The sequence below is a fragment of the Mobula birostris genome, chromosome 10 (genome assembly GCF_030028105.1).
Source record: "Mobula birostris isolate sMobBir1 chromosome 10, sMobBir1.hap1, whole genome shotgun sequence".
In the NCBI taxonomy this organism is placed as follows: domain Eukaryota; kingdom Metazoa; phylum Chordata; class Chondrichthyes; order Myliobatiformes; family Myliobatidae; genus Mobula; species Mobula birostris.
The window spans coordinates 3,928,565-3,945,234 of NC_092379.1; the positions used below are offsets into that span (position 1 = coordinate 3,928,565).

The following is a 16,670-nucleotide window of genomic DNA, read 5'->3' on the forward strand; positions in this document are numbered from 1 at the left end:
ATCTCAGGATGGTATATGGTGACATGTACCGTACTTTAATAACAAATTCACTTTGAACTTTGAGTTTTGAACTGGGAAACCTCTCTGAGCAGGGAAAACCTTGGCAAATTGCTCTGGTTTTACTCTGTCAGGAGGAGGCTGGACTTCCCCGTCAGACGTCAGATGGTCTGGTTTCCTTGTTTAATGGTTTGGCATGAGTCCCCAAATCCTAAGAACTTTCTACAGGGGCACAATTGAGAGCATCTTGACTGGCTGGTATGGGAACTGTACTTCCCTCGATCTTCAGGACTCTGCAGAGAGTGGTGTGGACAGCCCAGCACATCTGTAGTTGTGAACTTCCCACTATTCAGGACATTTGCAAAGGGCCCAAAGGATCATTGGGGACCCGAGTCATCCCAACCACAAACTGTTCCAGCTGCTACCATCCAGGAAACAGTACCGCAGCATAAAAGCCAGGACCAACAGGCTCCGGGACAGCTTCTTCCACCAGGCCATCAGACTGATTAACTCACGCTGATACAATTGTATTTCTATGCTATATTGACTGTCCTGTTGTACATACTATTCACTACAAATTACTATAAATTGCACATTCAGACGGAGACATAACATAAAGATTTTTACTCCTTATGTATGTGAAGGCTGTGAGAAATAAAGGCAGTTTCAATTCCGGTCAATTTGTGGCGGTGAGACTGGGATTCAGAATTCCCTGTAATCGGCTGGGAAAGACTGTCAGCCCGCACTGCTTAGTAATTTAATCCAATTACCAGCCTGGTTTGTGAGTCAGGCTGCACTGTCTGCTCTGCATCCTGAGCTTTGATGGCACCCTGTGCCCAGACACTTGATCCCATAGTCAATGTGTGTGTTTGTGATCTTGGGAATTATCCTCTCCAAGCTGAAGGAGGCTCCTCGTAACTTGCAGTGAGTAACCGGTCTCTGTGTCCCTTCTGCTACACGCCTCCTGTCCCTTGGCCCAAACCCTCCCCCTCTGCCTAAGCCCTCTCCCTGACCTCGGCCCTCTCCCCCTGTCCTCAGCCCTCCCCCCCCCCCGTCCTCAGCCCTCCCCCCCCCGTCCTCAGCCCTCCCCCCCCGTCCTCAGCCCTCCCCCCCTGTCCTCAGCCCTCCCCCCCCGTCCTCAGCCCTCCCCCCCCGTCCTCAGCCCTCCCCCCCGTCCTCAGCCCTCCCCCCCGTCCTCAGCCCTCCCCCCTGTCCTCAGCCCTCCCCCCCCGTCCTCAGCCCTCCCCCCCCCGTCCTCAGCCCTCCCCCCGTCCTCAGCCCTCCCCCCCGTCCTCAGCCCTCCCCCCCGTCCTCAGCCCTCCCCCCCCGTCCTCAGCCCTCCCCCCCCCGTCCTCAGCCCTCCCCCGTCCTCAGCCCTCTCCCTCAGTCCTCAGCCCTCCCCCCCGTCCTCAGCCCTCCCCCGTCCTCAGCCCTCCCCCTGTCCTCAGCCCTCCCCCTGTCCTCAGCCCTCCCCCTGTCCTCAGCCCTCTCCCTCAGTCCTCAGCCCTCTTCCTCAGTCCTCAGCCCTCCCCCCGTCCTCAGCCCTCTCCCTCAGTCCTCAGCCCTCTCCCTCAGTCCTCAGCCCTCTTCCTCAGTCCTCAGCCCTCTTCCTCAGTCCTCAGCCCTCTCCCTCAGTCCTCAGCCCTCCCCCTCAGTCCTCAGCTCTCCCCTGTCCTCAGCCCTCCCCCTGTCCTCAGCCCTCCCCCTGTCCTCAGCCCTCCCCCTGTCCTCAGCCCACTCCCTCAGTCCTCAGCCCTCTCCCTCAGTCCTCAGCCCTCCCCCTGTCCTCATCCCTCTCCCTCAGTCCTCAGCCCTCCCCCTGTCCTCAGCCCTCTCCCTCAGTCCTCAGCCCTCCCCCTGTCCTCAGCCCTCTCCCTGTCCTCAGCCCTCTCCCTCAGTCCTCAGCCCTCCCCCTCAGTCCTCAGCCCTCTCCCTCAGTCCTCAGCCCTCTCCCTCAGTCCTCAGCCCTCCCCCTGTCCTCAGCCCTCTCCCTCAGTCAGCCCTCCCCCTGGCCTCGGCCCTCTCCCTCAGTCCTCAGCCCTCTCCCCCGTCCTCAGCCCTCAACCTCCGCCTCTCTCTTCCCCTCGGTCCTCCCCCCGCCTCTCCCTCCCCCTCCACCTTGGCCCTCCCCGCCCCCCGCCTCTCCCTCCCCCTCGGCCCTCTTTCCCCTTAACCTCCTCTGGCTCCTCAGTCTGCCCCGTGCCCAGGGGTCAAGATCCCCAGGGGTTCTCCAATCCCCACTGAGCCCTCAGCAAAGAAAGCTCTTCCCAATCCCAGTTGGTCCCCGTGATCACAGGCAAGCCCGCAGCACGACTCCCACCACACCCGACCGGCATGGGGTCGCAGGGAGTCAGGTTTGACTGTTAACCGATTGACCTCGGGGTGTGGGGAGGGGAGGGAAATGGGGGTTCGGGAGGTGGGAGCCCAGGCGTGCCTGGTGTCTGAGGGTCTCTGTCTCGTTGCCAGGCAACAGCAGAAACAGGAACAGCTGGAGCGCGAGCAACAGGAACGGCGCAATGCAGGTAGGGAGTCACGACGGCCCTCTCTCCGACCCGGGGACCATTCGCGGGTTGGACACCATTCCGCTGAGGGGCTGTCAGAAAAAAACGAGAATATTTAGGCATAGACTTCGGGACTTGGGTGGTGAGAGAGAGGCTGGAGACCGGAGCAACTACCAATCTGCTGGAGGAACTGTAGATATTGCGGGTCAAATCGTTGTGACCCAGAGTCTTAACGTAGGGGCTTGATCAGCACTCCTCCCACCCCCTCAGCAGATGCCGCTCGATCCACCGAGTTCTCCCGGCAGGGAGGAAGGACGAGGTAAGCACACACCGCAGGTCAGGCCGTACCTGTGGAGGGGAATAAACAGTCAGTGGTTCATCGGAGGGGAAGATGCCCGAATAAAAAGATGGGGGTAGGGGAAGGAGGGTAGCTAGAAGGTGAAAGGTGAAGCCAGGGTGGGTAGGAAAGGTCAAGGTCTGGAGAGGAGTGGGTCATGGAAGAAAGGGAGGAAGGAGGGGGCACGAGGAGGAGGAGATAGGCCAGTCAGGGGAAGATGCAACAGGCCAGAGTGGGCAAATGAAGGAGAAGGAAGGGGGGGAGGACGAAAAGCACTAGAAGGTGGAGAAATTGGTGTCCGTGCCATCAGGTTGGGGGCTACCCACATGAAATATCAGGAGTTGCTCCTGCAACCTGAGGGCGGCCCCATTGTGACAGCAGTGGAGGCCGTGGACCGACATGTCGGGACGAGACTGGGGGCAGGAATCAAAGTGGCTGGCCATCGGAAAACGCAAACAACAGGAATTCTGCAGATGCTGGAAATTCAAGCAACACATATCAAAGTTGCTGCCTGGCCTGCTGCAACTTTGATGTGTGTTGCTGGGGCCATCGGAAAACTCTGCTTTTTGGTGGGCGGAGCTGAGGCGCTGGTCGGGGCGGTCCGCCTGTGTGGGTTGGGTGTCACCGATGTAGGTGAGGAGCCGAACGACAACAAGGGATGGTGGTAGAGGGGCTGAGAGGTGATTTACTGGCGGGGGAGGGGGGGGGCCGTTGCAGTTTCAACTGTGAGGTTGTGACCAAGTCAGAATGCATTGTAACCGGGTTAACTGTCCCAGAGCTGCAATGGCTCGATCTTTCAGAGTTACGTAACCTGCGCTGGGTTCCAGTGATCCAAAAGTCCGGAAAGTCAGCACTGAGGCATAAATCCAGCTGCTTATACCTGCTACTGAGGGTTCCAAGAGCAAACGGGGGAAAGGAGACAAGAACAAAGAAGTCTTTATTGCTCAGACGAACGGGGCAGAGTCTTAAGGTGTTTTGGGGGAAAAGTATCGGGGGGAGTGTCAGAGAGTGGTGGGAGTGTGAATCGCTCCCTCGGGTGGTGGTAGAGGCAGATACATTAGGGACATTTAAGAAACCCTTGGATAGGCACATGGACGATAGAGGGTAATGCGGAAGGGCAAAGTTAAATTGATCTTGGAGCAGGTTAAAAGATCAAAATCAGGTGACATGCGTCACGAAATCTGTTGTTCCGCAACAGCAGTACAGTGCAACACATCACAGATACCATAAATTACAAGAAGAATAAATAGTGCAACAAAGAAGAACAAAATAGATTGTGTTCCTGGGTGTTCAGAAATCTGATGGCGAGGTCAGCAGAAGGTCGTAGGCCGATGAGACCGTGCGGCGCGCAGGAACCGATACTGCGGGCCAGGGAGCCCGCATGGCTCTACGTTCTAATTAATGGTTTTTCAATCGTCCTTTTAAAGTTTGGTTAATTTAGTTTGAATAATCTTTTGTACAGGTTTTCTAAAATACTACATTTAATTCCATTTTTAAACTTTTATGAATTCTGAAAGAATAATTCCAACTAAAAGAGCAACAGGCCTTGTATTTTTCCTGAAAAAGTAAATGCTTAATTACTTTAATTAATCGGTCAATGATAATCTCTGCTCAAAATGACCAGGCCAATCAAGAGAATGTTTTAAGCAGATTATTACCAGTTTGTGCCCAAGCTCTCACACGGGTACGCCATCCCTGACCTAAGGTTTCGGTGTTTGGGTCCCAGAAGAGAAATGCAGACGGGGTGGGGAGGAAGGGAAGGGAACAGGATGCCGGGTGACGAGAGGGTGGTGTGCTAGCATGGGCAATCGGCAGAGTGGCCTTTGCTGGGTTGGGGAGTTGCCCTAATGTTTCTGCTCTTCACTTCTACAGTGCCTATTCCACCTGCCCCTCCCATGTCTACTGGGGGGGCCCCGGGACCCCCGGGACCTCCTCCGCCTCCGGGACCACCACCGCAATCAGGAGTGCCTCCCCCGCCCGGACCCCCACCACCCTCGGGGGGAGGACCCCCTCCGCCGCCACCCCTCCCTCCCTCCTCCAGCTTGGGAGGGGATGGTTCTGGAGCGGGTGGGGGGCTAGCTGCCGCTCTGCAAGCCGCCAAGCTGAAGAAAGCTGCCAAGGTGCGTGGGGGCTGCTGGGAAATGGAAGGAAGGGGTGGGGCAGGTGTGACGGGGGCGAGGGGTGGGGGAAGTGGGGGAGAGAGCGGGGGGAAGGTGTGTGGATGGGAAGGGGGAGCAGGAGGGTCGGTGAGGTACGTGTGGTTGGCGTTTCTTCTCCACTGTCCCATCACACACTCCCAGGACAGGGACAGCACGGGTTAGATACAGAGTGAATCTCCCTCTACACTGTCCCATCACATACTCCCAGGACGGACAGCACGGGTTAGATACGGAGTGAATCTCCCTCTACACTGTCCCATCACACACTCCCAGGACAGGGACAGTATGGGTTAGATACAGAGTGAATCTCCCTCTACACTGTCCCATCACATACTCCCAGGACGGACAGCACGGGTTAGATACGGAGTGAATCTCCCTCTACACTGTCCCATCACACACTCCCAGGACAGGGACAGTACGGGTTAGATACAGAGTGAAGCTCCCTCTACACCGTCCCATCACACACTCCCAGGACAGGGACAGTACGGGTTGATACAGAGTCAAGCTCCCTCTATACCGTCCCATCACACACTCCCAGGGCAGGGACAGCACGGATTAGATACAGAGTGAAGCTCCCTCTACACTGTCCCATCACACACTCCCAGGACAGGGACAGTACGAGTTAGATACAGAGTGAAGCTCCCTCTACACTGTCCCATCACACACTCCCAGGGCAGGGACAGCACGAGTTAGATACAGAGTGAAGCTCCCTCTACACTGTCCCATCACACACTCCCAGGACAGGGACAGCACAGGTTAGATACAGAGTGAAGCTCCCTCTACACTGTCCCATCACACACTCCCAGGGCAGGGACAGCACGAGTTAGATACAGAGTGAAGCTCCCTCTACACTGTCCCATCACACACTCCCAGGACAGGGACAGCACAGGTTAGATACAGAGTGAAGCTCCCTCTACACCGTCCCGTCACACACTCCCAGGAAGCTGGCGAAAATTGCCATCCGTGGCTCCTGGAAAAGGGTGGCAGGAGGTTCTCCCCGGGCGGACTGCCCGGCTATGTTTAGGGGGTATGTTCGAGCCCGGGTGAACATTGAAAAGGAATACGCACAGTCCACGGCGACCGTCGAGATGTTCCGGGACCGTTGGGCTCCGCGGGGTGTAAATGCCATCATTGATGAGGATGGCAATATATTGGTTTAACATGTATTGTCTGTTTGTAGTGTAGTAAATGTGTTAGTCACTGGGTTTGTAAATATTGTATAGCACCGACATTTGTAATAAAGAATTTTGTAGGAAAAATTAAAAAAAAAAAGGACAGGAACAGCACGGGTTAGATACAGGGTGACTGTCCCTCTGTGGTGCAACACCTCCATTTGCTATGCCACTGTGCGATGTTTATCCTCCGTCCAACAGCAATGAACTGTCAGTTATTAATCACTGTTAGTGCAATCTTTTGTTGACAGTGTTTCTGTGTTACAGCAGAATCTCACTGCTCCCAGAGAGCTTTGGTAGTCGTTTAGGTTTATAGTCACTTGTATGTAGATATAACCCGTGACTTTTCGCTTGCACCAACTAGGGTGTTTGTTTATTATGTACCGTGTCATATGACATCATCGTTATAAGACCGTAAGACAAAGGAGCAGAAGTCGACCATTCGACCCATCGAGTCTGCTCCGCCATTTTATCATGAGCTGATCCATTCTCCCATTTAGTCCTACTCTCCCGCCTTCTCACCATAACCTTTGATGCCCTGGCTACTCAGATACCTATCAATCTCTGCCTTAAATACACCCAATGACTTGGCCTCCACTGCTGCCCGTGGCAACAAATTCCATAAATTCACCACCCTCTGACTAAAAAAATTTCTTCGCATTTTTGTTCTGAATGGGCGCCCTTCAATCCTTAAATCATGCCCTTTCGTCCTAGACTCCCCCATCATGGGAAACAACTTTGCCACAGCCACTCTGTCCATGCCTTTCAACATTCGAAATGTTTCTATGAGGTCTCCCCTCATTCTTCTAAACTCCAAGGAATACAGTCCAAGGGCGGACAAACGTTCCTCATATGTTAACCCTCTCATTCCTGGAATCATTCTAGTGAATCTTCTCTGTACCCTCTCCAACGTCAGCACATCCTTTCTTAAATAAGGAGACCAAAACTGCCCACAGTAGTCCAAGTGAGGTCTCACCAGCGCCTTATAGAGCCTCAACATCACATCCCTGCTCCTATACTCTATTCCTCTAGAAATGAATGCCAACATTGCATTCGCCTTCTTCACTACTGACTCAACCTGGAGGTTAACTTTAAGGGTATACTGTACGAGGACTCCCAAGTCCCGTTGCATCTCAGAACTTTGAATTCTTTCTCCATTTAAATAATAGTCTATGTGCCGTGTTGTATGACGTGGGTGATCGTGGCCTTTCCATGATCATGATTGTTCTTGGCATAACTTGTCTACAGAAATGGTTCACCATCGCCTTCTTCTGGGCAGTATCTTTACCAGACGGGTGAACACCCCCAGTCATTATCAATACTCTTTAGAGATTGTCTGCCTGGTGTCAGTGGTCACATAACCAGGACTTGTGATCTGCACCGGCTGCTCATACGACCGTCCACCACCTGCTCCCGTGGCTCCATGTGACCCTGATCGGGGGCTAATCAGGTGCTACACCTTGTCCAAGGGTGACCTGCAGGCTAGCGGAGGGAAGGAGTACCTCACGCCCCCTTTGGCAGAGATATATCTCCACCCTGCTATCCAGGACTGATCCCTCCAAACATGGGCGTGCTAAGGAGGTTTAAGGAAAACAGACAGAGTGATATGTTGAGAAAGTGCAGAACAGGCGGACAAGGGCATTGGCCACAGCGAGGTTGGTGTGAGGTCAAGAGGTCACCGTTTCATGTGAGGAATCTGTTCAAGTGCTGACAGCGGCAGGTTAGAAGCTGCCCTCGACTTTAGTGGAACCTACTCTCAAATCTTTTTATCTCCTACCTGATCGGAGAGGGGAGAACGTTCCAGGTGGGCTGGGTCCTCAATTGTGTTGGCTGCTTCCCCAGAGCCGCAGGAAATGCAGAGAGTTTGTCGTGGGGTGGTGGGGGTGGGTCTGGTTACTGTAATGCATTCCCGACTTTCTGCGGTTTCCCGCGGTCTCGGGCCAGAGCAGGTGCTCTGGGGCGAGCCCTGGGCTCCTGTCTGCCATCCCGGCACTGACCGGAGGATAACGGTGTGTGTGCGCCTCTCTCCGACAGGCCGAGGAGAACGCGTCGGCTGGTAGCTCGAGCCCCAAGATTGACAGCGGCCGGAGTGGAGGAGGCGGAGGAGGAGGAGGAGGCCTCATGGAGGAGATGAGTGCCATGCTCGCACGAAGGTGTGGGGGCTCTTCCTGTGGCGTTAGCGGGCTCGGGTTTGCGTTAACAGTAGCTGGTCTTCCGGTACTCCACAGGAAGAATCCTTTCGACCCGTCAAGCCTGTACTAGCTCACTGAACAAACCCACGCCCCCCACTCAAAATTTCTCCTAACGCTTTCTCCCCACATTCCTACTAACTTTACATCCCGACCTTACTTACAGTGAAAATTAACTCTCCAACCTATAGTCATAGTCATACTTTATTGATCCAGGGGGAAATTGGTTTTCGTTACAGTTGCACCATAAATAATTAAATAGTAATAAAACCATAAATAAAACCATAATAGCAATATGTAAATTATGCCAGGAAATAAGTCCAGGACCAGCCTATTGGCTCAGGGCGTCTGACCCTCCAAGGGAGGAGTTGTAAAGTTTGATGGCCACAGGCAGGAATGACTTCCTATGACGCTCTGTGTTGCATCTCGGTGGAATGAGTCTCTGGCTGAATGCACTCCTGTGCCGACCCAGTACATTATGTAGTGGATGGGAGACATTGTCCAAGGTGGCATGTAACTTGGACAGCATCCTCTTTTCAGACACCACCGTCAGAGAGTCCAGTTCCATCCCCACAACATCACTGGCCTTACGAATGAGTTTGTTGATTCTGTTGGTGTCTGCTACCCTCAGCCTGCTGCCCCAGCACACAACAGCAAACATGATAGCACTGGACACCACAGACTCGTAGAACATCCTCAGCATCGTCCGGCAGATGTTAAAGGACCTGCACATCTTTGGGACAGGAGAGGAGACCGGACCATCCGGGGAAAACCTGCGAGGTCACAGGGTGAACGTAGGACAGTACAACACAGTCACGGGCCATTCGGCCTATCAGTCACATGCCCAGCACAGTGAGAAATTCAACTAAATCTCCTTTGCCTGCACGTGATCCGTGCCTCACACTCGTGTGTGTCAGTCTGACAGATTCTTAAACACCACGGTCGCATCTGCGTCCACCAACACCCCGCCAGCCCATTCCAGACATCACGCGAAGAAAAATTCACCTCCCATAAGCTTTTCTTTAAGCTTCCTCTGTCCCGCCTCAGATGCAGGGCCTCGCGTATTTGACATCTCCGTCCTGAGGAAAGGGTAACTCTCTACCCTGCTGAATGCCCTTCAGGATTTTATAAACTTCTATCATGGTCTTTGGGGGCTTTGCTATTGCTTGCATGGTGGGGGAGGGTGGGGGGTGGTTTGATCCTTTTGCTGGAGCAAGTTGTGGGGGGGGGGGAGGGTTGATGCTTTTACTGCTGTTTGTGTGTGGGAGGGGTGCTTTGGAGTTCTAACATTTCCTGTCATTCATTCTTGGGGTTTTTCCTGTTTTGTAGATGTCTCTGTAGAGTAAGAATTTCAGGTTATATATTGTATACCTTCCCTGATAGTAAATGGAATCTTTGAACCCTCACTCCAGAGAAAACAGCCAAAGTTTGTCCAAACCAGGCAGCATCCTGATAAACCCCTTCTGCACCCTTTCCAAAGCCTCCACGTCCTCGCAACGGATGACGGGAAATGGACACAGGTTAGGCCTAACCAAAGTGTTGTACAGCTGCAACGCAACTTCCTCACTCTTGTACTCAGTGTCCTGACCAATGAAGCAAGACACAAGCTGCCTGGACCATCCTATCTACCTGCGGGGCCACATTCAGGGGACTGTGGACGTGGACTCCAAGATCCCTCTGTACATCCTGCTGTTAAGGTTCTTGCCCTTAAGAACAGAATTAGGCCATTCAGCCTGTCCAGTGTGTTCCACCATTCCATCATGGCTGATTTATTTCCCTTCTCAATCCCTTACTCCTGCCTTTCCCCGTAACCTTTGACACCTTTATGAATCAACCCAGTGACCTGGCCTCCATAGCGACCTGCGGTAATGAATCCCACAGGTTCACAACCCTTTGATCAAAGATATTTCTGCTTATCTCTGTTCTCATCCTCTCTACATCTACTCTGTCAAGCCCTTCCAATATTTGGTACGATTCAATCAGATCCCCACAAACCCCCCCCCCTGCCCCCACCGTTATAAACTCCAGTGAGTTCAACCCCCAAACCATCAAATGCTCCTTGTGTGTTAACCCTTTCCTTCCCAGGGTCATCAACCGTATCGTTCATTCATTAGGTCTTTGACCATGGTTGGGTTTGGCAAATTTTTCTGCAGAAGTGGCTTTCCATTGCACCTTCTGGGCAGTGTCTTTATGAGGCGGGTGACCCCAGCCATTATCAATACTCTTCAGAGATTGTCTCCCTGGCGTCAGTGGTCACATAACCAGGACTTGTGATCTGAACCGGCTGCTCGTACGACCATCCGCCACCTGCTTCCGTGGCTTCACATGACCCTGATCGGGGGCTAAGCAGGTGCTACACCTTGCCCGAGGGTGACCTGCTGGCTAGCGGAGGGACGGAGCACCTTACATCTCTTTTGGTAGCGACGTATCTCCATCCTGCCATCCACCAGCATTTTGTGTGTGTTACCCACATTAAGTGTATACTTTTCCCTTGCGTTAGACTTCCCAAAGTGCAACGCGTTTCACTTACTTGGATTAAATCCCATCACTATTTCTCCACCCATAACTGTAATTGATGTAAATCCTGCTGTAGACTTTGCCAGCTCTCTACACTGTGCACAATTCCACCGATCTTTGTGTCATCCACAAATCCATCCATCTAAATTGATAACTTACTTACCTACTGCCCATTACACTGCTGGAGTTTAGGGCAGCAATGAAGGTCCTCCATCTCTGTCGGATTCAGGGCTTCCTTCATCATGCCAGTAGCTTCCTCTTGGTTTTCACCACTGTCAGTCATGCAAGTCCCGGCTGGAGACTCAGGAATACCATCACAATCAGATGTAGAAGGGTTCTTCATTGCTGCTTCTGTAACAGTTTTGTTTAATCAGTCAGGGTTGCTCATCCTGAACTGAACCCCCACACCTGGAGGACCGGTGGGCCACTCTCAGTCTGGCCTCTACCCTTTGACCTGTTTGTCATGAGTGACCCTACCAAGAGCCAAAGCATGAAGCCTTGACTCCAGCCAACATAGCTCTCCGGGTCATTGAGGCGCACAAGCCTCCAAACCCAACGGCAAGATTAAGAACAAAAGAACTTAAGAAATAGGAGCAGGAGTAGGTCATTGGGCCCGTCGAGCCTGCTCTGCCATTCAATAAGATCATGGCTGATCTGGCCATGGACTCATCCCCACCTACCCGCCTTTTCCCCATAACCCTTAATTCCCTACTATGCAAAAATCTATCCAACCTTGTCTTAAATATATTTACTGAGGTAGCGTCCACTGCTTCATCAGGCAGAGAATTCCACAGATTCACCCGTCTCTGGGAGAAGCAGTTCCTCATCATCTCCGTCCTAAATTTACTGCCCGAATCTTGAGGCTACGTCCCCTAGTTCTAGTCTCATCTACCAGTGGACACAATTTTCCAGCCTCCATCTTATCCATCCCTTTCATAATGTTATATGTTTCTATAAGATCTCCTCTCATTCCTCTGAATTCCAGCGATTACAGTCCCAGGCGACTCAATCTCTCCTCATAGTCTAACCCCCTCATCTCTGGAATCAACCTGGTGAACCCCGTCTGCACTGCCTCCAAAGCCAGTATATCCTTCCTCAAGTAAGGAGACCAGAACTGCACACAGTACTCCAGGTGCAGCCTCACCAGTACCCTGTACAGTTGCAGCATGACCTCCCTGCTCTTCAATTCAATCCCTCTAGCAATGAAGGCCAACATTCCATTTGCTTTCTTGATAGCCTGCTGCATCTGCAAACCAACCTTTGGTGATTCATGCTCAAAGTTGTGGTCCTCTTAAAGGTTATAACTTAATAAGTTATTCTCCCACGTACAGAGGTACTGTCAATAACCTGCCTCGGTTACTGTGGCTGTAGGGATCGTTTCATTGCGGCAGTACAATGTAAAACAATATCAGAGTGCAGAATAGAGTGTTGCAGTTCCAGAGAGAGTGCAGTGCACGTAGACAATACAGGACAAACTTTAAAGAGGTAGATTGTGAGGTGAAGAATCCACTAGGGGGCAACTGAAGAGTCTGATAAGAGTGGGGTTGAAGCTGCCCTTGAGCCTGGTGCTGCGTATCTTCTGCCCGATGGGAGAGGGGAGATTCAAGATTCAAATTTGTTTATCACGTGTACAAAACATACAGTCCTGTGCAAAACTCTCAGACACTTACATATACCTAGGGAGCCTAAGACCTTTGTACAGTACTGTATTTGTCAATGTGGAGCAGAGAGCGAGTTTGTAAGTCTGGCTGGAGGAAGGGGCATTGGGAATGGTGAGGGTGGGGCACCACGGTGGGGGGTGGGAGGGCTGAGGGACAGGTGGCAGCGAAGGAGTGCCAGGAATGGGGGCAGGGTGGCGGGGATGTAGACTCACCCAGCCCTGAGACACCAGACAAGGTCATTTGATTCCAAACAATTGGTTTGTTGATCATTACAGAATGTCTCTCTGGTGCTTCCCACTCCCTCCCCTCTCCCTCCCCTCTCCCTCCCCTCTCCTTCCCCTCTCCCTCCCCTCTCCCTCCCCTCTCCCTTCCCCTTTTCCCAACCATGATTCTCCTCTCCCTGCCCCCTTCCCACTCTCAGTCTGCAACAGAGAACCAGATCAGAATCAGGTTTATCATCACTCACACGTCATGAAATTTGTTTTTTGCAGCAGCAGTACAGTGTAATACAAAAAAATTACTACAGTTCTGTGCAAAAGTCTGAGACACCCTAGCTATATATTTACAATATGTGCCTCAGACTCTTACCCACGACTGCACAGTGAAATGCATTGTTGGCATTAACAACCAACACACAACCGAGGCCCTACTCACAAGTGTTGCCACACATTCTGGTGGCATTGTAGCTTGCCCACAAGAAGGGGGAAGGTGGGTGGGGTATATTATCATGCTGGCTGCTTTTCAGAGGCAGCAAGAGTGTAGACAGAGTCCGTGGAGGGGAGGCTGGTTTCCGTGACGTGCTGAGCGCGTCCACACGTTGCAGTTGGGACGCGGTTTCAGATCTCGGTGTCTTCTGCCTTACGGGAGAGGGGAGAGAGGAGGAAATCATCGAGATGCATCAGGGGACGGGCCCTGACAGCCCTTCGAGCCGCATTCCCCAGCAATCCCCCGATTTAACCCTAGCCTAATCGTGGGACAGTTTACCATGGGAAACTAACCTGCCAGCCGGAGCGCCCGGAGGAAACCCACGCGGTCACGGGGAGAACGGACAAATCCCTCACAGGCTGCGGCGGGAACTGAAGTCGGGGCTGTTGGTACTGTAGGGCATTGTGCTAACCACTACGCTACCATGACGCTCCTGTTGGGCCTGTGATATTAACAGCGAAGAGTCACAAATCGCAGTCACCCCTCACTCCAGCACATTACCATCCTTCAGACTCCGCAGTCCAGAAGTGTTGCCACCACTGTGTACCCCTGAACCGTTAACTCCAGTGGCACCTCAAGAGCGAGATCTCAGTCTCATCCTTGTGGTTGTAGGAAGATCCAAGAGTCAACTTTTGAGGTGGGGGTGGGAGGGAGACCGGGGGGGGGGGGGGGGGGGGAGGGGATCTTATTCAACCCTCTGCTCATTCTTGTTCCCTTCCCTACGCAGGAGGAAAGTGGCCGACAAGCCCCCCCCAAAGAAGGATGAAGAACCAAATGTAAGTTGGAGAGCGCGCCATGCCAACGTAGACCTGGTACGACCTGTCCGCGGGGGCCAGCTAGTGGTGGACTGGTGGGAGCACTGGCAGTGGGACATTGCTGGATTGTGCCCTACCTACACCATGCGCCCAATTCATCGTCCCTCTGGCACGTGGGCAGCGTCGGGCACGTCGTCAGAGCCTCCCTGCGACAGAGACGGATGCCATTCCTCCCTTTGAATCTGTGCCAGCTCGCGGCTAGGGTTCCTTGCCAGCAAGAATCCGTGTCTTGATTCCGTTCTGATGGCCTTGATCGAAGCAAACTACCGCACATGTTAAAAATCTGGAATTAAAAACTGTGGGAATGCTTGGCAGGCCAGGCGGCATCCGTGTAGGGAGAAATAGTGAAGATTTCAGGTCAATAAATTAATTAGTAACCGGTAATTCTCCACGGTCCCCCGAGGTGGTGTTGGGGAAGTTGTGTGACATGCCTGCCCCCTGGTGGTTACTGACTGCAACAGCCTTGAGCTGGCCGGTCCTGCAGAGAAGAGCCTACTGACTGGATAACCAAAGGGACGTCCAGATGCGGTGAAGGAGACACGAGATTGCAGATGCTGGAATCTAGAGAAACACAGAGAGCACTGGAGGAACTCAGTGTCTTTGAAGCAGTAGTTCCCAACCTAGGGTCCACAGATCCCTTGCTTAATGTTATTGGCCCGTGACGTAAAAAAGGTTGGGAACACCTGCTTTATAGGGAAGTGGATGTTTGACATTCCGCAGGTGCAGGAGGGTCTTGACCTAGAAACGTTGGCTGTGTGTTTCCTTCCATATTTGCTGCTTGAACCACTCGGTTCCTCCGGCGTTTTACATGGTGCTATTGATGGAAGACTTTGTGAAATGGTCTGAACGCTTGTGTGAAGCAAAGCTTAATAACTTGAATCAATGTTGTTTGGAGTGTGACAGACGAGGGAATGACTTTGTATTGAGTGGTCTAAACAAGGTACAGTACTGTGCAAAAGTCTTCGACACATGTATATCAGAATCAGGTTTAATATCGCCGGCATATGTCGTGAAATCTTTTGACTTTGTGGCAGCAATACAATGCAATACATGACAATCGAAAAAACACTGTGAATTACAGTGAGTATAGAAACACTAAACACAAAAGTAGTGAGGTAGTGTCCAAGGGTTCAATGGCCATTCAGAAATCGGATGGCAGAGGGGAAGAAGCTGTTCCTGAATCACTGAGTGTGTGTCTTCAGGCTCCTGTACCTCCTCCCTGATGGTAACAATGGGAAGAGGGTCTGTCCTGGGTGTTGGGGTCCTTAATGATGGACGCCGCCTTTTTGAGGCATCGCTCCTTGAAGCTGTCCTGGATACTACGGAGGCTGGTGCCCGTGATGGAGCTGACTGGGATTACAACTCTCTGCAGCTTCCTTCGACCCTGAGCAGTAGAACCCCACCCCACCGCCCATTCCAGGCAGTGATGCAGCCAGTTTGTACATGTAGAACTTTTTGAGTGTTTTACTTTACTTTATACTTTATTGTCGCCAAACAATTGATGCTAGAATGTACAATCATCACAGCGATATTTGATTCTGTGCTTCCCACTCCCTGGATTACAAAATTAAATATTAAAGATAGTAAAAATGAGTAAATATTAAAAATGTAAATTATAAATCATAACTAGAAAATAGAAAAATGGGAAGTAAGGTAGTGCAAAAAAACCGAGAGGCAGGTCCGGATATTTGGAGGGTATGGCCCAGATCCGGGTCAGGATCCGTTCAGCAGTCTTATCACAGTTGGAAAGAAGCTGTTCCCAAATCTGGCCGTACGAGTCTTCAAGCTCCTGAGCCTTCTCCCGGAGGGAAGAGGGACAAAAAGTGTGTTGGCTGGGTGGGTCGTGTCCTTGATTATCCTGGCAGCACTGCTCCGACAGCGTGCGGTGTAAAGTGAGTCCAAGGACAGAAGATTGGTTTGTGTGATGTGCTGCGCCGTGTTCACGATCTTCTGCAGCTTCTTCGGGTCTTGGACAGGACAACTTCCAAACCAGGTTGTGATGCTCCCTAGAAGAATTCTTTCTACGGTGCATCTATAAAAATTAGTGAGGGTTTTAGGGGACAGGCCAAATTTCTTTAGTTTTCTCAGGAAGTAAAGACGCTGGTGGTAGCTTTTGCTGGTGGTTTTTGGTGATAGCCCAAATCTTCTCAAATTCCTAATGAAATATAGCTGCTGTCATGCCTTCTGTGTAGCTGCGTACCTATAGCTAGAGGGCCTAAGATTTCTGCACAGTACTGTATTTGTCAACGTGGAGCGGAGAGCGAGTTTGTCAATTGTAAAGGGTGTTGGGAATGGTGAGGGTGGAGTGCCGCGGGAGGGGTGTGGGACAGGGGCAGAGGAGGGGTGCCGGGGGTGAATGGTAGGAGCGGGCTGAGGGGCTGAGTGGCCTGTTCCTGCTTTCTGGTGCTCTTGTTACCTTGCAGGTGGAAAGATTCGGTGTGTAACTCGTTTGTTTTTCTTTCTTTAGCAAGACGCCAGCCCAGTGACTAAGGCACCTGCTCTCCAGAGCACTGGTAAGCGCTGTTCGAGTGTGCTGAATGAACTGAGGCTTTAATCGTTCCTTTACTAACATCTCCATCCCCAGCTCTTTCACCCATTCCCCGGCCAGCCAGAGTCC

At 52.1% G+C, this 16,670-nt stretch overlaps 1 protein-coding gene across 2 annotated transcripts in view; it reads left to right on the plus strand.

The window, feature by feature from the left end:
* vaspb (vasodilator stimulated phosphoprotein b) overlaps positions 1–16,670 on the plus strand; it is a 130,039-nt gene that overhangs the window by 97,586 nt on the left and 15,783 nt on the right. For both annotated transcript variants that reach the window (XM_072269825.1, XM_072269824.1), the window contains exons 5-9: positions 2,464–2,519; positions 4,708–4,955; positions 8,201–8,319; positions 13,966–14,014; positions 16,521–16,566. In XM_072269825.1, coding sequence (XP_072125926.1) covers positions 2,464–2,519; positions 4,708–4,955; positions 8,201–8,319; positions 13,966–14,014; positions 16,521–16,566 — 518 coding nt within the window. The remainder of the gene's footprint in view (positions 1–2,463; positions 2,520–4,707; positions 4,956–8,200; positions 8,320–13,965; positions 14,015–16,520; positions 16,567–16,670) is intronic.